Below are 19,280 nucleotides of genomic sequence, written 5' to 3'. Positions count from 1 at the left end.
CTTGTTTATCATATTACAATGGTACTATACGTATAAAAAAAAATATAAATTCCCCAGCCCTAGCAAATTTTGGGGTGCTCTAGGCACTAAAATTTTTTTTGAACGTACAATAGATTACTACCCCCCCCCCCCCCCCCAATAGATAGATATATATAGATAGATTAAACTTTGATAAATTGATATTACATCATAATTGATACTTTAAGTTGGATTTTAAGATACATAGGTTCATATAAAAAAGCAAAATTTTAGGAAAACTTAAATGAAAAAAAAACTCGTTCTGCAATAGCCATAGCATGAAGAAAAAGACAGTCAAGATTTTTAAACTAAAATCAAAAGTTAAGCTGTGGATATCTTTATGCAGACAATAATATATTCAGTCTAAATAATGATTTCTTTAATCCAGTGAAAAATTGGACGCAAATTAGTTCTTCTTGAGTATAAAAATCCCACTCTAATTGAGAAGCCATTTTAGCAGCAATATTTTAACACTTATTAAGTAGGGGGTGGGGGAGGTAAAGAAATAGCTCGCGGGGACTTTTTGGTCAATTATGATCCTCTTAAAGAGTTTTTGATGACCCAGACTTCATGCCTTTTATGGGTCCTAAGAGATGGACTCAGATTTGGCACCATGCTAAATTTTGTATGCATAAAAATTGTTTAATAGTGATCTTTAAACTTTAAGACACTTCCTTTTTTCGCCCCAAGGGAGTAAAAAACAAAGAAAGTTGCACCACATGTCAACTTATATTTGTTTCTGTTTTAGCAAAAAAAATAGGGAGGAGGTCTTTTTTGTCTTTCTTAGGAGAGTAGGGGTGACCCACAATCAAGAAAATAACTTAAAACCATCGTAGAACCAGTAACTTTACCAGTACCTGAGAAGCACCCTTGTCGGACCAGAAGTTACTGAGATCTTAAGATTCAGACAGACAAAAGGACAGATGGACATGCAGACATTGTGCTAGTTTTTATTATAGATACATCTATCCATCTTTATAGAATTTTATTATATTAAGTTTTCTTATACTCGAAGGCACTTTTTTAGGTAGCAATTTTAAGTCTTACCATTAAGAGTAGGAGTTGTTTTATCTCATTTATTCAGATCAAATTTTATACACACATTTTTCATACAATCATATCAAATCAAATTGTAGTTACAAAGTACAAGGGTGTTTCAAATTAGGTAAGTAATTCTTTACTAACCCCAACCCCTCCCCCTCTTTTCCTCAAAGGCCCCCAAAGTCCTCTAGCGTCGTAACTACTAGTAGTGTGTAAAGAAATGATTTTAAACTTGTCATTTTGTATTTAGCTAATTATGTCCTATTTATTACAATATTTTAGTTTGTGAGTTTGGTGTCTTTTTGTTTTTAGTTTAAATCTCGTACAACTGATTTATCTATTTATATGTAATAGATTCCTCAAATAGTTTGATAAAAGAAAACTCATTTTCTGTCATTAAGATTCTTTTAATCACCCTTTGAAATAAATGTTCCTGTAGAAATAAAACGTGTTATGAAAGTCCAAATTTGGATTGGAATTATTGCAACATAATTGTTCTATAAATTGACCCACAGAATTCCTTGACAGTTTGGTCATCTGTTAAAGATTCTGGAAAGGCCTCATGATTCTATCTTTTAGACTGGGAAAAGATATGTTATTACCTTTGACATAAGGGTCATAAAGTACAACTTAAGAAAAGTTAAAACTTCTTGACAAAAGTCGAGCAACAAAAATTTCTGTATTATGCTGGCCATACTTTACTTTAGCAAAAAGATGGATAAAAGGACTAACACTAATATATATAGATGGAAGACAATTTAATTGTCCACCCAGCAAACAAAAGCTCTAAGTTGATGGACATTGAGTTCTTATTATTTGGGGTTAGTTGGTTTTACTGGGTCCCATCTAGAACTTACCAGGACCAATACTGACCCGTTAACGAAATCCTTACAGACAGATTTACATTCATCTACTTTGGTATATATGATATATATTATACAGTTCCATTCAAATGCTAAACTTTTATCTGCTAGCAACAATGGTATGCTTAAATATTTGTTATAGCAAAAAGCAAATGAGTTCCTGAAAGTTATTATTGTTTTGATATTTCAGCTCAAAGATTTTATGTTCCCACATATTAACATATAAGTAGTTTTCTCTAGATTTTGTTTTCAGTTCAACGAAGTTATATCTTTTAATCATACCTGCTTAAATAAACAGGTATCTATTTGTTTAGATACTTTTATTTGTTTGCTGAAAAGGATCTCTTGAACTTCATTGTACTATAAATTCTTTGTATTTCTGTATTTGTCTGTTTTTCAAACTATTAGAATTTTAAATCCTAACATGTAATGGGGGTTTAAACTGTTAAACATCCATAATAATGCGATACTTGGTCTTATTTTTGGATACTAATCTAGTTAGAATTATTCATGTAAATTGATTTTCTTCAGCGTGTTTGCATGGTATCTACCCAATTTTTCTCAACTCGTGTGTTTTAATGAAAAGGCATGAAGTACCCAATTTCATGCCCACTGCACGTTTTCTTCCAGTGTGTTGTGTACACATGCGCTTGTTGCCGCGCACAATTTTCACGCATGTTGTATGCTTAAATGCCGCGCTTTTTTAGCAATTTTATTAAATTTGATTATGAATACTGTTCTTTCTTCTTAAATATTTACATATCCTCAAGTACAAAAGCAAAATTTATAAAGATTACAATATTTTTTTAAATTAGATAATAAACTATGATATGTTTAATCCATCTAAAACGTTCAGTAAATTTGTGACCAAGTAACAAACTTCAAAGTGAATTGAGCCTGAATAAAATTTTTCTTTAAAATAATTTAGTCATTCTTATCAGGGATCGGAAGCCGCGCGTAAGCCGCGTGTAAGCCTCAGTGAAATCTTCATTTTATCACTATAAAATTCAGCTGGATGTATAAAACTGCTCTTTAGCAGATAATCCTTCTTTCTGAAATTTCTTTTTATGCTCACAAGCAGGTTTAAAACTGAGGCTTATGAGCGGCTGAGGCGCGGCTTCCGATCCCTGATTCTTATTCTATTTTTTGTTGATATACATTTTATGCAATGTAACAATATGTATTGTGCTTGTATGTCTGTCTGTGCACTATTTACACAGAGACAGAACTAAGCACTAAGCAGACTGTAAGTTTTTATATTACTTTGAAGTTTGGGTATACTTGCATGTCAATCAACTAAACAGTCAACAAATTATTATTAACTAGCGGCTACGCCCCTAGAGGCCTCTAGTGGCACTTTAAATGTTTTTGTTTGTTAAAGTTAATTTTTTATGTACGATAGGTACCACCTTATTTGACGTTGAAGTCTCCCAGATTTTAAGAAAATTTTCAATTTTTTTGTCATTTCTTTTGGGAGGGTGGTAGTACCCTCCCCCAAAATAGTTAAAAACCTTCCCAGGACATATGAGAAGCTACCCTGTTACGGAGAACCCGATCGGTTCAGCGGTTAGCGAGATCCTTCGGTACAGACACACACACAGATACACACACAGACAAACAAACATCCTGTTACTTTAGTATAAGGATATAACAGTCTCTATGCAGTTACTTTTTTCTAAACTACTCTTCGTTCTCATCTCATATAAAGTTGTCTAATGCTAAATGTCTAATTTTAGATTTCGTTATTGTTTAAATTAAACATAAACTAAATAAATCCTAATATTTGTTTGAAAGTTTGTACACTGAATGTTTTTTTATCAAAATATTGTAAGCTTGTTTATGATATACTTCTGGACAATACATATGCTGCTAAATTTTCTTCACAATAACTAAACCTGTCCAAGGCATGTAGATGAAACTAAGATCAGATGTTTATCTGGGCAATTCAAATACATTTAGCCTTATTCAATTCTTTAGAGGGGTCCATAAGCTGTTAAATTACATTAATATGACAGGAAAGCTTAGGTAGAAATTCTATTGTCATTTTATGAGTTTAAAAAGATCTTGGAATCAATTTTTGTTGGATGGCAATTGTAACCAGACACCCTAGACATACATTACCTTTTTATCATGGGTAAAGAAATTTTGTAAAGGGCAAAAAAAAAAAAAAAAAAGTTTAAGTTTCACAGATATGCTGCCTTTTCAATTTTTCTTTGTGTCTGTGTGGCTCTGTTCCATCTAAAATAATTATAGAAATTTCGATATATTTGTATAGCTTTTTAATTTTTAGGCAATCAGCATAACTTTTGCAAATCACAGTTAAAATTACAATTAATTTATACAATTACAATTAATCACAATAACATTACAGGTAACTAATCAACATGTTACCCCACAGAGTAGCTTTGACACTTTTCACATTTTTATTTTGTTTTTCAAATGTACAGATGCCTTTACTCGTGACTCAAAAACCTGATAAAAAAGTTAATAAAAATATATGAATTTCTTTTAGTGCAAGAATGGCCTATTAATTCTAAATAGGTGGTTTAATTTGTTACTTCTTCACTCTATGTAATAAGTAAAAATGTAAGAAAGTTACAAACTTTGGAATAGATAATATCTAAAATTTGGACATGAAGAGAAACATTTCTTTTCTGGTGGTCTTGCACAAGTCTACAGTATGGCTAGCAAAAATTATCAATTTTTATTCAATTGTAAGTAAGGTTAAGTAAGAGTTAGACTCTTCAAGATAAGAGCTCGCCACCCAGGTACCTTTTGTTTTTGTTTTCCTAAATATTCTCTAAAATCGTCTAAAAGCCTTGAAACAGAAAAAACTACATAGCTGTTTGAAAATAAATCACTTGTATTTACAAAATTGTATTTAAACTTTTTGCAAAATTCCGCAAATATAGGATTCTGTTTAGGGATATATTAAATTATGCAACTTGACTATAGAGAAGCTATGCTTAGAATATTGTTGTCCTTCATTGTTTCAAAAATCAGATGAATAGTATATGATAATTATATCATACAAAAAAAGGTTGCAGAAAATTTTTTAAATTATCATATTTTGAATGGACTTACTGACTATCTGGCAACGATTATAGAGTTACTTTCTTAATCATGCCTAATTATTATACAAACCACCATGCAAAGTTTTAAATAGAACATTTTTTCCATGTCTAAATTTACGGAGGGAGCAAATAATTATATAAAAACTTTACTTTAAAAAAGTCTAAATCTTTGAAATATTAAAGTTAATTGAATATGAATGTTGATTTATCTGCCAGCCACCCTGTAAATTGTAATATGAAGTGTGGTCTAAAAAGCAAGGAATTTAACCCAGCTATTGTTACCTTTCTAGGGGCGTAGCTACTCATAACTTTTTAAAAACTGTTCCATGACCCATTATATTTAAAATAGTATATATGTAGTAAATCAAACCTGACATTATAAAGCTGTTCTTGAGGGTAGCCACAATTTTTTTTTGTTATTTCTGTATGGCCATAAATATTTAAATTTTTAAAACCATCTACCATTTAAGTCTTCTTCTTTAAAATAGCTATTCATGGATGTTGTCATCCATGTATTTTTTTTTTTGGAGGGAAAACGCTTTTAGGCTCGTGAAATACTTGCGTTTTACATATGTGATAAAATCAACATCTTACCACGTATTATTATTAGCTTTATAAGTTGAAAATAATTGTCTGTTCAAGTTTCTTTAAATTATGTTTATCTTTTTTTACATTAGCTGGGATCAAATTTAAAGCAGCCAGAGCCGCGTTCAGCTACAACTTCTTTTTTTAAAAAAACAGCCAGACAATTCATTGCAGAAACCGCAAGTTATCCTCATCATAGCTGCAGTTTTTGAAATCTGTAGCTGCTGGTGGATTAAAGTAGCAGCTGCCTAAAAGAACTTACGGTTATCAAGCCCTTGTTTTGGGTCCCATGAATATGACAGTTTCAGCCAAGCTTGGACTATATCTAAAGTTTTTTACTATGAAATAAATTAACCACAAAACTCGCGTATACCTAATGTATAATGTATATATCATTCAAATAATAAAAAGGGTCAGGAAAGTTAATCCATCGAAAAATAACCTCCCAATTCTTAATAGGAAGCTCCAATATTTTAACTTTTGGTTAGGTTAAAAATTAAAAGATTAGGTTTTAAATCTAAACAAACTTATGATACAACTCTATAATTTTAAGCAAAAACTTAAGTAGAGTTGTAAATAGAAACATATTTGATTATAAATATAGGAAATACAAAGCTGGTTTCAAATCAAGTAGATTTATATCAAAGATTCAAGAACAAATATTTACACATCTAATATTGAATATTGATTTTGTCTTTGTGTTTGGTGAGATAGTTTTCTGTATGTCGGACATATCCTAATTATAGAAAGGCTGTGCCATTAGAAAAAAATGTAAATACATGAGTGTACCTTTAACTGTAAAAGGGTAACAAGGGTGATAAGCAGACGAGTCTAAAATAATTGCTTTGACCTCTCAACACAGGGATAGTCAAATAGAATATAAATTAATCTACTTGAACAATTTTTCAAGAAAGATATTTGTGCTTTTCATGCTAATTGGAAGCCTGATCTCTCTTTCATTGACTTGCGCCTTTTACATAAAAAGATATAGAAGTTATCGCATGTTCATATCTAGGTGTCCATCTTGGGACACGGACTTCCAAGCGGGTATTTCAATCGGTTTTTAACAACCACACCCCCACCCCCCCCCCCACCTAACTACCCCATTTAAAAAAATAACATTAGATTACCACCCCCCCCCCCCAAAAAAAAAAAAAAATTCAAAAACTAACATTTATCCCCTAAATAAACAGCTTGGACGTCCTTGTGCCTTAATATTGGGATAGGAAAATGAAAAATCCCTCCACATCATTTTTTTGTTGGGTGGGGGGATAGATATTTTTTTATGGGCATGTTTCTCATGGAGGTTGACATTAATTGGATGGTTTTTTCGATATTGCTAATTCATTATTAAGGATTTTAATCATCTTCATTTAGAGGTTGGGTGATTTTTTTTATTTAAATAATTATTTAATACTTTTTAAACCCTTCCGTTTTCCTTTTTATGTTTTATATACAATTTGATTTAATAATACGACATGAATATTTAAAAAGAGTTTTCAGTTGGTTTTTATAAGATTTTTTTTATTCAAAATAGCATTGACAATTTATAAAATAGGATAGACAAAAATAAAAAAAAAATAAGTTTAAATCTTATTGGGGTTGTCTATATATATATGGGATTTAGGTTGGCATATTTGGAAGTTATCTGCACCTTTTTTTGGTAGATTAAAAAGATATTTGATATCTAATATTAAGTTAAATGCAAGAACAAGAAAATTAGCAACTAATGAATTGTTCAAATTCGTTGGCTGAATTTTGTTTTTGCAATTGCGTGATATTATTTGATTATAATTATGTGATTATTTATTTTATTTGGACAAACAATGTTAGCGAGTTCCTTTAACTAGTTAGTACGATAGCATCACAATATATTTAAAGCCTAGATATAATGTTACTATAATATTACATTAATTTGATTAAATGATTTTAGAAACCAACAAATCACAAAGTTTCCCCCAGTTTTGCAAATTAAAATATTTGTCAAAATGTAACTTTTTTGGTTTCTTTTATTATTTTAATTCTGTCACAATCAGTCAACCTGTCTGTCTTTCAAACTGTCTATCTGTCAATCAGCCTGTCTGTCTTTCAATCTGTCTGTCTGGTTTTCAATATATCTAGCGTTTGTCAATCTATTTTTCTGTAGCTTTTTAATTGTATCCAATCTTTTCTACATAAATGCGTTTTTCGTTCTAACCTATGAAAGTGAAAAGATACTAAATGAATATTTTAATAATTATATTTCTCTATCTTTACATCCCTCTATTCATCTATGGATTTAATCTATCTATCTATTTGCCAATCTACCAATATTTCTAGTCTATTTATCCATAATTATAATATAACTATTAATCTAATAAACCAACTATCTATCCATTCATTCATCATTACTTTTAAATATACATCCATGATTCCATATATCTAACAGTCAATCTATCTATCTATCCATCCATCAAGTAACATTCTGAAGATGGGGGTGTTTGATATCAATAAGTCATTCTATTAATTTACATAAATCTATACCAGTTAATATATTTTAAATTCAATCTGGCTGTTTAATTACTTATCTATTTTTCTATCTATCTATCATGCAACAATCTAACTATCTTTTTATTACAGGAGTGGAGGAAGTGGAGGAACAGGGGGGCCGGATGACAGAACTTCTGAAACAAAAAGGGTTGCCAGATCTTTCAGATATATGCGCAAAAAGCCAACAATTATTGCCTACCAACCTCCTAAAGGTAATTTATCTTATTTTTATAGTATTCAGTTAAAGGTATTTTTACTCAAACCTATTTCTGGACCACCTACCCTTACCCCTTATTTAAAATTTTTAGAAAAAAAAAATTCTAGCCATTACCCCTACTGGCCTTAACCCTGCTGACCATATCTCTTCGCGGGTACTATTATGCGGGACTCTTTTAACCTTTACTTAATCTACTTTAACCAAAAATATTGGATATTTTTTTAGAAGTCCCTTTTTGGTTCATATGCAATATGCCAAATGTTTTCTATGTTTAAGATATGTATGTTATAAACGAATAAATATACAGTATACAGTATAAATATAAATATACAGTATAAAATTGACCTCCTTAATTATATCTTTCAGCGTAATAATGCAGAGTTTAGGACTAAGACAATATAAAAACTTGTTTTCTTAAGGACCTCGGGATGAAGAGAATGATTTATGCTCCTCAAATCATTTTATCCTGGACAGAATTGCAGAGAAGGACAGCACAGACAACCTGTTCCAGGCATCCAGCGAGCATGAGGACCATATTGATATCAAGCAGGTACGTAGATAGATAGATAGATAGATAGATAGATAGATAGATAGATAGATAGATAGATAGATAGATAGATAGATAGATAGATAGATAGATAGATAGATAGATAGATAGATAGATAGATAGATAGATAGATAGATAGATTTCTCCTTGTTTAAGAAAGCTTCACATTGGTCTTGGTATAGTTTTAGCCTGTTTTTCTGCCCAACCCTCTTCTTCGACTATAAGGAGTCCCTAGATGTTAGGGGCGCAGCCACTAGTATCTATATAATATATACATTATATCAATAGCTTCATCTTTAGCCACTAAGGTATTTTCTGAAAGGCAATACCCAATTGTTTCAGCCATTACTAGATTTTTTAGCTTAAAACGATCAAATGGACAGAAAGATATCATTCTACTTTGGACTATAGTTTACATAGATAGATAGATAGATAGAGACGTGTTTTGTAGATAGAGAATTTTAAATAAACTTGCTAGTCTTAATCTGCATCTATTTTGTATATTCAAAATAAGCAACATATACAAATCCTTACAGGCAATGGGATTATAGCCAACAAGAATAAATTCATTCTGAGTTAAAACATAAAAAGTTCTATCATATTTACTTCTCAGGACTTAGGAATTTTCCACAATTCTTCTTTAAATCAAAAAAAAATTATCAAATACTTCTCATCTTAGAAAAGTTGACCAATGTAATTTAGTAGATAACTATACTTTTTATAACTATACAGGGAAAAGAGAATGTGATTCTGACAAACAATTCCAAAGGAAAATTTACCCTCAACCCCCTTTTTTTCTCCTCTTCTTACCCACTTCCCTTCTGTTACATCAAAAACAAGCCAACTTTACTCCAACAAAATATTAAATTTTGCGGCAATTTCAATTGGAATTAATTGGCTGAATAGCCGCCCATGGTTATAATATGTTGAGATTTATGTTTACCTATAACAGATGAAATACAAATTAAAAGGTAAAAGAAAATCAAACGAATGTTCTTTTGGAGTTTATGACGCGGACACTTGCTGAGGATGATGAAAGTATGAACAGATTTTAAAAATACAATTGGTATAGAGTAGCTGCACCACTTAAAAGATTGAATAGGCTTAAATCGCTAAATTTTGACTCGGAAATGCCTTTTAGAAGAAGGAAAGAGAGTTAAAGAAAGCGATTCCTAAAGGTACTAAGTCACACTTGTGTTAGATTATACTGACAGTGCAGTTTAGGTCTGTATTATACAGTCATACTATCGTATTAAACAACTTTGGGAACTTTGTGAGAGGATTAGTGAAACCACGTGGAAAATCCTAAATTCAATGGCAAACAAAAAAGCAACAGTTTTAGGAACAGTGACATTTATTCTGAAAAATAGATGAACTAATATTTATAATATAGGACAGAAATACTGTTTAAAAAAGCCAATACTTTGTTCTATTCTTTTTAATGCAAATGTTATTATTAGCTTGTTATTGATGTGTCACTCACCATAAGATGACTGTTCTGACATCTAGAATTCATTTCTATTTCTTAAAATACTCCCCTAGATAGATAGATAAAAAAAATAGAAAGATAAACAAATAGATTAAAAGATAAACAATTAATTAATGTAATTTATAATTTCAGGCAAACAAACCGTTGCATGTGTACATCGATGGACCCTTCGGTGCACCCACCAGTCAAATTTTCCATGCTCAACATGCTATTCTCATTGGTACTGGCATCGGGGTTACTCCATTTGCCAGTATCCTACAATCTATTATGCATAGGTTAGTATGAGGATGGATAGATAGAGTATTAGAAAGGTAGATAGATAGAAAAACTGACATGAAATTAGAAATGATGATAGGTTAAGGACAACTGCTTTGCCAGTATTCTACAATATATTATGCATAGGTTAGTATATGTATAGATAGATGAATAGATTATTATGAGGGTAAATAGATAGAAAAACTTACATAAATACTAACCTATATTTATTTACTGGGCAGCACGTAACACCTGTCCTAAGTGTAGTTATAGCTGGACCAACTATATATCTATATATCTATCTTACTATATCTATATTTAGATACTGGGCAGCACGTAACACCTACCCTAAGTGTAGTTATAGCTTGACCAACTATATATCTATATATCTATCTTACTATATCTATATTTAGATACTGGGCAGCACGTAACACCTACCCTAAGTGTAGTTATAGCTTGACCAACTATATATCTATATATCTATCTTACTATATCAATATTTAGATACTGGGCAGCACGTAACACCTATTCTAAGTGTAGTTATAGCTGGACCAACTATATATCTATATATCTATCTTACTATATTTATATTTAGATACTGGGCAGCACGTAACACCTGCCCTAAGTGTAGTTATAGCTGGACCAACGATCTCACTTCTTCTGTTATGAATCTTAGAAAGGTAAATTGTAATTAATACAAATTTTTTTTGAAAGAGGTTTCGTGGTTTTTACAAAGTAATTTAAACTTTAAAATAGATAGAGGGGTAGTCATTACCAGTTAAGTGAATTTTGAGTGGATGTCTGGAATTTTAAGAAAGATTGACTGTAGAATTATAATAATGAACAAAAATATTGGCTTATGCATCCAATTGTATAATTGCAAGCTATAATTGTTACCATTCATAGATATAGATATCTAAAAAGAAGCATTTTAAATTTTTAAGTAAATAAGACCGATTAAAATTCACTTGGCCTACCCAAGATTGTTCTATTAAGAAATTATCTGATTTTTCAGGTTGACTTTTTCTGGATTAATCGTGAGCAGCGCAGCTTTGAATGGTTCGTGTCCTTGTTATCTCAGCTGGAAATTGAGCAAGCTGAACAAGGTGGAGCTATGGAGAGGTATGTATATCTATCTATATACTTATCCATCTGTCTCTCTATCTACATGTCTATCTATCTATCTACTTGTTATCCCAGCAGGAGATTGAACAAGCTGAACAAGTTGGAGCTATGGAGAGGTATGTCTATCTATCTATATACTTATTTATCTATCTGGCTATCTATCTATATCCTTGTTATCTTAGCTGTAAATTGAGCACGCTGAACAAGGTGCTATGGAGAGGTATGTCTATCTATCTATCTATATACTTATCTATCTGTCTATCTATCTATCTCCTGGAAATTGAGCAAGCTGAACAAGGGGGAGCTCTATCTATCTGTATGCTTATCTATCTGTATCTATCTATCTATCTTCTGGAAATTGAGCAAGCTTAACAAGGGGGAGCTATGGTGAGGTATGTCTATCTATCTAAAAATCTATCTATATGTTTGTTTATCTATTATCTATCTTCCTATCTTTCTATTTTATTTCTATTAATCCGACTATATTTCTGTTTCTTTGTATCTCTTTAAACTACCTCACTTTGCCTTTATCTATCCATCAATTTAATGAATTGAACCATATTTCCATCTTATGTATATCAATCTATCTTTGTAGGTTATTGTCTAAGGTTTTTTATCTGTCTATCTGTTTATCTTTGTTTTTCTATTTCTATCTATCCATCTAACGAATATCTACTTAGGTTTTTGGATATGCATATGTACATAACATCAGCCCTTCAGAAGACAGATATGAAAGCTGTTGGTCTACAATTAGCTCTAGAGTTACTTCATGAAAAGGTTAATAGTTATTTATCATATTTTCGTAATATTGTGAATGCTAGAATAGTTATTTCTCGCATCGTATTATAAACGGCTTTCCGCGGATATAGAATGTACAATTATGAGATTAAAACTAGTTTTTTTAGCCCCGAGGTGACGAAGTCACCGGCCAGAAAACTAGTTTTAATCTTATGATTGTACATTTCTATATTCGTAGAAAGCTGGATATAATACGATGCTAGACATAGTTTTTTCGTATGGATGAGAACCGGTTCCTATCCACCGGATTCGAATGAATACGAGAAAGGATATTAAAATTATTTCAACAATTTTGGTCATGTGATCAAAATTTGAATTTTCCTTCTACTATTGCCCCCTCTGGGGGCGAAGTAGGTGGAAATTTAAATTTTTGTCACTTGACCTTAATATTGGTGAAATAATTTTGAATGACCTTTCTTGTATAAGCAATATTAATAAAATATGATACTTGGTTTTGTCTCATTCTCTATCTTTTTCTTAAATTCAAAAAAGTCTATCCAAAAATTTACATCATCTAAGGGTGAACAATAAATATCTCTGTCTATTTTTCTCTATATTTCTTCCCCCTCCCCCCTCCCTCACTTTTCTGTCTATTTCCTTCTCTCTCTCCTCCTCTTTTGTATGTTATCAGCTATAAATTGTTGAATATCTTAGGTTAAAGCTTTCCTTGGGTGAAATTTTTGAAGAAAATATTTCTTCCATCATATAATGTGAAGCGTATGACACAACATATAATAAGTTAGTTATAAATAATTTAATTTCTTATAATAAAGTTATCTTTCTAAAAATTATATCATTGCAAAATTTAGTTGCAAATAATGTTGCCTACAGGGCTGTATTTCATATACAACAAAAAGTGAACAAAGGTTTCTCTTTAAGAAAAAATGGGGTCAGATTGACCATCTATGTCTAATGTTTATACCCACATCAAATATTAAATTATAACAATGTACAGTAGAGTGGATCAATTTTGGACATTGAATTTGTAATCAACATCTACAGTTTAAACGTCATATAAGAAACCTAAATATAAAAAATTGATTTTGTCCTTGAGGGGAAATGGGGGGAAGGTGTTTCCATGCATTAAAAATTTTAGAAGTTTATTCTAAAGGTGCAACTTTGTTTCTTTCAAAGTATTGCTTTATGCATCTTTTTGAATTTGTCTTGTTGATTAATATAAGAATATCAAATTGGTTTTAAAAAATATTCATCCAAGCATGAAAAATCTTAAATTAAATGTTAAATCTCTTGGTTTTTAAATTTATTTATGGATTTTTCTTGCTAGGATCAATAGTTTTAAAAACAGATTTTTTATTCTTATTCTACTCTTCAAGACAAAATTGGGAAGGTGCATAAAGCTATACTTTGAAAGAAAAATAATTGCCCCCCCCCCAAAAAAAAAAAAAAAAATTATCCCCACAAGTGTCTTTCTAAAAGTTTACATGCATCAGCGAGCCTCCCCATTATTCAAAATATTTTCTTTTCATTATTCGGTCTCTTATATGATGTTCAGACAGAAAGTGTATGTAGCACATTTAAAATTAGAAAATCATTGAAAATCAAGCCACTCTAATGTACAGCATTTATTTCTTCAATTCCACAGTACAAAATTATTCCTGTATTTAAATTTAACATATCATATAGGAAAAAATATTCTTGTATTTAAAATTAAAAATCATGTTGGAATTTTTTTTACAATTTTTTAATTTTTTAATAATGTACAGCAAATTATTTCCTTTTTATCTCATGTTTTGAAATTTATAAGATAGTTAGAATAAATTACAGAAATAATGAAAGATTTAAAGAAGAGAGCGTCAGGGGGGGGTCGAGGGGGGTCTCCCCCCTCAGAAAAAGCTTGGGCTTAAATCTTCAACAAATAAAGAAAACAAAATTATTTTAAAAATTTCTTTTTTATGTTAAATATTATTATTTTTGTGACACTTGATTTTGAATGACAAAAAAATGTTGAAATAAATATTACCCACTGTATGAAATGTTAAATTAGAAATCAATAATGATGTTGGAAAATTTATTCTCATTTTATACTCTGAAAAAAGGAATTGACAAAAAATAATAATTTTTACTCCAAACTTTTAAAACAGCATGCCTGTTTCTTATTGGTTGACACTCGAATTAAAATAAAATAATGAATATTATTTCAAGACCAGATATAAATTTGAAATAAATAATTTTCTTTCCCCTATATTTTTTATTCCAAAATGCCAAGAATTAATTTTGAAATAAAATAATTTTCTTTCCAATATTTTTATTCCTTTTTCTTATTGGACGTCATTTTGTGTCCAATGAGAGACTAGTGTTTAAATATTTTAAAGCTTATTACAGCATTTATTTTGAATATGATAATAGCAACATTCTCACATTAAATGTGATGAACATTATTACAGATGTTTTGTATTGGTATTTTATTTAAAAATAGCATTAAACCTGTTATTATAAGCACTCTCTTATTATCTATTTGAATTAATGGTGGTTTCGCATACAGCATTTATTCGAGGTGGAAGAAGAGGAGATTAATAATAGCCTAAAACCATCCTAAGACTTTTCATATAGAAGTAAAGTAGCCTAATGCCATCCCGGGGACTATGTAGATTTTCCCCAAAAGGATTTCAGTGGTTAGCTAGAACTTACCATACAAACAAAAAGCGTATAATATCTTTTTCGGCAACGCCTCTTAAGGAGCGTTTCTTCGCATTTTCATAGCATCTTTTGATAGGTTATTTTATGTTAGGTTATATTAGGTTAGGTGAATGCCCCGCAGGGTCTAGAAATAGGAGAAAATCTACTGTGAAGACACGACGAAACGCCCTTTAAGACGCCTTTCATTAAAGTGACTATACCCAACAAAAAACCTAATCCATAATTATTATTTTTTTAGTCGAAAAGAGATTATATAACCGGCCTTAAAACTCGAACAATCGCCGGCAGACCTAATTGGGACAAAGTGTTTAAAAAGGTAAATAACTATCATTTGAGTGAGGCTACTCTGTGATTTGTGCATTAAGTATGACGGTATATCTGTAAACAATTAGTATGATACAAGATCTAGAAATGTAAGGTCTAACTATCATTAGTAGTGAAACTACTCTGTAACAAGTGTATGTCTGCTTGTCTGTAAAAGTAGTAAAATATAGTATCTCTTAGTCTCGAATTCAATTGTAGGTTTATAATTGTTATGATCATTTTACTCTTCTAGAGCTAATATTATATTCTTTTACTGAATATTAAACAAGGATTTTAAACTATAACTGTAATACATTTTCTCGTATTCATTCGAATCCGGTGGATAGGAACCGGTTTTCATCCATACGAAAAAACTATGTATTATATCCAGCTTTCTACGAATATAAAAAGTACAATCATAAGATTAAAACCAGTTTTTTTAGCCCGTGCCTTCGGCACCTCAGTGCTAAAAAAACTGGTTTTAATCGTATAATTGTACATTCTATATCCGCGGAAAGCCGTTTATAATACGATGAAAGAAACAACTATTCCAATATGGCTTCGATTGATATCCGCTGAATAAGAACCGGTAATTAACTATTACTAATTATTTATAAAACATATTTGTATATTGTTGCTGCGCTTCTTATGGGCATGATTGTCCTTGTTTCCTTAATTATATGTACATGTATAATACTTAATCTAAATATATCAATTTCAAAATTACATATTTTTCACCATTTTATGAGATGTATCAATAACAAAATAAGTAAATGTCTAATTTTGAGGAAATGTAAATATGTAATTATAAAAACAATCTAAATGGACATCTATAATTTATTGATCTTTTTTCTATAAAATAATATTTTTCGTTTAAAAAATTTTAAATTTTTTATATTAGGCATATTTATCAAGATATTTATTTTTTCACTTTTCTCTTTCCATCAGTGTCCATCTATCCATTTATCTAATTATCTATTCTATATAATATATATATTTGTCAATCTAAATCTCAATAATCTATCTCTATCTATCTCAAAAAACGCGCGGCTAGAGCTAACTACACATGTAAGAACACACTTCTTTGTAGAAAATATATTTCGGTTTATTCAAGCCTTCTCAATTCTAATTGTTTGAGAGTTTATCTATCTCTATTTTTTGTATTATCTATTTCTTTATTTAGGTATCTGAAGAGAAAAAGGGGAAGGTGACAGTATTTTTCTGTGGACCCCCACAACTGGGGAAAATACTCAAACTCAAATGCCAACAATTTGGGTTTGAATACAGAAAAGAAAATTTCTAAATCAATTTAAGTATAAAAGTTTTTTTACAACAAAAAAAACTATTGTAATAACACTTCTGAGAAGTATTAAAACCATGACATAAATAAAACTTACAGACCTGTTAAGAAAATAAAAATTTAAGAGAAAAAAAGTGAAAAAAGTGTTATTTTTAGAAAATTAAAGGCATTTTTTTTTATGAATCTAAAATAAGTTTTGTATATTTATTTTAAATATAATATGTACCTGTGTATATAAGAAAAACAAAAAATAAAGCTTTAATATTTTTTTATTATTTAAGAAATATTTATTACTAATTTTGTAAATAGGTATGTAAATAATTATAACAAGAAAGAGAAAATATTAGATTTGAAGAATATAAAATATCATACTTAAATTGTAATCAACCACCCATGAGCGCCTTTTAGGAAAGGCAGTAAATTGTAAAAAATTTATTGAGGTTGGATGTGCGATTATTATAACCCTTAAACATTTAACACTAATGTAATAAAATGATTTTGGTAATTATTTATATTAATATTAAGTTGTAATTTAACCCCTATCTTCTTTTTTTATTGTAAAACTAACAACAATGACTGATTTTTATATATTTTTTTAATCATTATTTTGATATTGTAAATATTTATTTTTATATTTCATTATTATGTGCCAAATATTATTTTTACTAGCGAAGCAGCTCTATAACTCTGTCTGTCTATTCACTACGTGTCTGTCTGTCCGTCAGTAACGTTTGTTGGGGAAAATGATTTCCTCGGCTGCTATTGAAAATAGATAATTGATTTTTTGTGATCTACTATGACTCACTTAATCAGTATGTCTATTTATAATCGATTTTATTTTCCATGAATAAATGCAACTAATTGACTGCAATTAAAGATAGATGAATTTTCTAGGGGGAATTTTCTAATATTTCTTTCATAAATGAACAGCAGTAAAAAATTAGACATTCTGTTTATTTTTATGCTTCGCTACTTATGAATGTTGTCAGATTTGTTAAAATCATAAACACCATATTGAAAATTAACTTAAAATTGTTTAAATTTACTGTGGTATTCGGCAACCGTGAGCCATGTCTATGGCACCCCTGATCTGGGGTTCGGTGGAGGGTCAATGGCCCTCCCCCGAGTCCTGGGGAAGGGGTCTAGTGACCCCCTCCCTACGCTTAGAATTAATGATTTGAATCTGTCATGTTTATTATGGTTAACTGTATTCTTAATTCTCCCCCACCCTTTCCAGGGATGGGGGAATCATTATTGCCCAAACTGACCATTGTATATGTATTATTGATGCTTTCATGTTATGATTATTTATTCCTATCCATGTAATTATTGTTTGTTGTATATAGCTTTAGTATATCTTAACCTTTCAATAAAGTGACAACTGAAAATAGATGTTGATCATTATCTAGTGAAAGCTAGAGAAGCGTAGCTTCTCTATAGTAAGGTGTCCACGTCTGTCACACTGCCGTAATCTAATTGAACTCCGGTGTCTGCCATTTATCCTCGGCGGATACCACAACTTTGGTGACAGCTGTGTGAGATTACGGCGAACCACAAGTGTAGAGCAGACGCGCATCTGAGGCTAAGGTACTCCCAGCAGTGAATCTGGCAAAACTGACGCAAGCAACCTGAATTACCCACCCTGGACAGCAAAGTTTAACTCTGCATCCGGCAGTTGTGGAAGCGAAACAGCGAAATCTGACGAATAACCGCGAGCAGCGCTGATATCTAACGGAGAATTGAGCGCCAAAAGGGCTGAAACAGGCCTGCGGACCGGCTGAAACAAGCCAAATACGTGTAGACGGCTGAAAATAGGCCAATTTTACTGCAAGAAATAGCAGGATCCGAACCAGCGGCGCTAGCAGGACGGGACATTCCCTGCCGCCATCAGCCGGATTTGGATCAGCGGCGCTAGCAGGACGGGACATTCCCTGCCGCCGATAGGCTGAAACATGCCACATAGCTGCAAGCTGCGAGCTAACATACGGGTGTAGTGCACCAGAACAGAGAAAAACTACGTCAACCCCGAGTATCCTGAGAAGCTACAACGCAGCCACCCATCTAGAAAACAGATATTATATCACATTTGCAGGGATTACCACCCTAGTGTGATGGCCAAACAATAGATTTATGAGCAAAGCTTGGCAAACAAATTGTTGTGTTGTGATAAATCTAAGAATAGAACAGGCTTGGATTACTGTGTATTGTGATAACAGCTAAAAATAGAACAGAGTTGGTCAACAAATCTGTTATGCAATTGTGATAAGGACAAAAATAAAAGCTAGATGTAATATAGTCAAAACAATCTCAAGCCCACAGCACAACAACAATACATCCCTTATTCCAAGGGAAGGGGAGGGGCCCCTTCTCCATTGAAGGCAAATACAATCAGGGTGATATAACAGATAAGCCTAAGATTAAGAAGAAAAGGCCTATTACACCAGCACACAGTTACCCCCCTCCCTCACAGGGGGAACG

At 31.2% G+C, this 19,280-nt stretch overlaps 1 protein-coding gene across 1 annotated transcript in view; it reads left to right on the top strand.

Annotated features, from left to right (window-relative positions):
* The window catches only part of LOC145327230 (uncharacterized), a 379,853-nt gene extending 360,785 nt beyond the window's left edge, over positions 1–19,068 (top strand). The window contains exons 28-35 of the mRNA XM_080170817.1: positions 8,201–8,322; positions 8,747–8,877; positions 10,496–10,638; positions 11,214–11,298; positions 11,634–11,740; positions 12,424–12,520; positions 15,438–15,515; positions 16,686–19,068. Of these exons, the coding sequence (XP_080026943.1) occupies positions 8,201–8,322; positions 8,747–8,877; positions 10,496–10,638; positions 11,214–11,298; positions 11,634–11,740; positions 12,424–12,520; positions 15,438–15,515; positions 16,686–16,805 (883 nt within the window). The 3' untranslated portion in view covers positions 16,806–19,068. The remainder of the gene's footprint in view (positions 1–8,200; positions 8,323–8,746; positions 8,878–10,495; positions 10,639–11,213; positions 11,299–11,633; positions 11,741–12,423; positions 12,521–15,437; positions 15,516–16,685) is intronic.
* Positions 19,069–19,280: the final 212 nt, after the last annotated feature.

This window comes from Acartia tonsa, chromosome 1 (assembly GCF_053477335.1).
Source record: "Acartia tonsa isolate MP-2025a chromosome 1, ASM5347733v1, whole genome shotgun sequence".
Taxonomy (NCBI): domain Eukaryota; kingdom Metazoa; phylum Arthropoda; class Copepoda; order Calanoida; family Acartiidae; genus Acartia; species Acartia tonsa.
The sequence above is the reverse complement of the archived record's forward strand: the minus strand, read 5'-3'. Positions and strand labels throughout refer to the sequence as shown.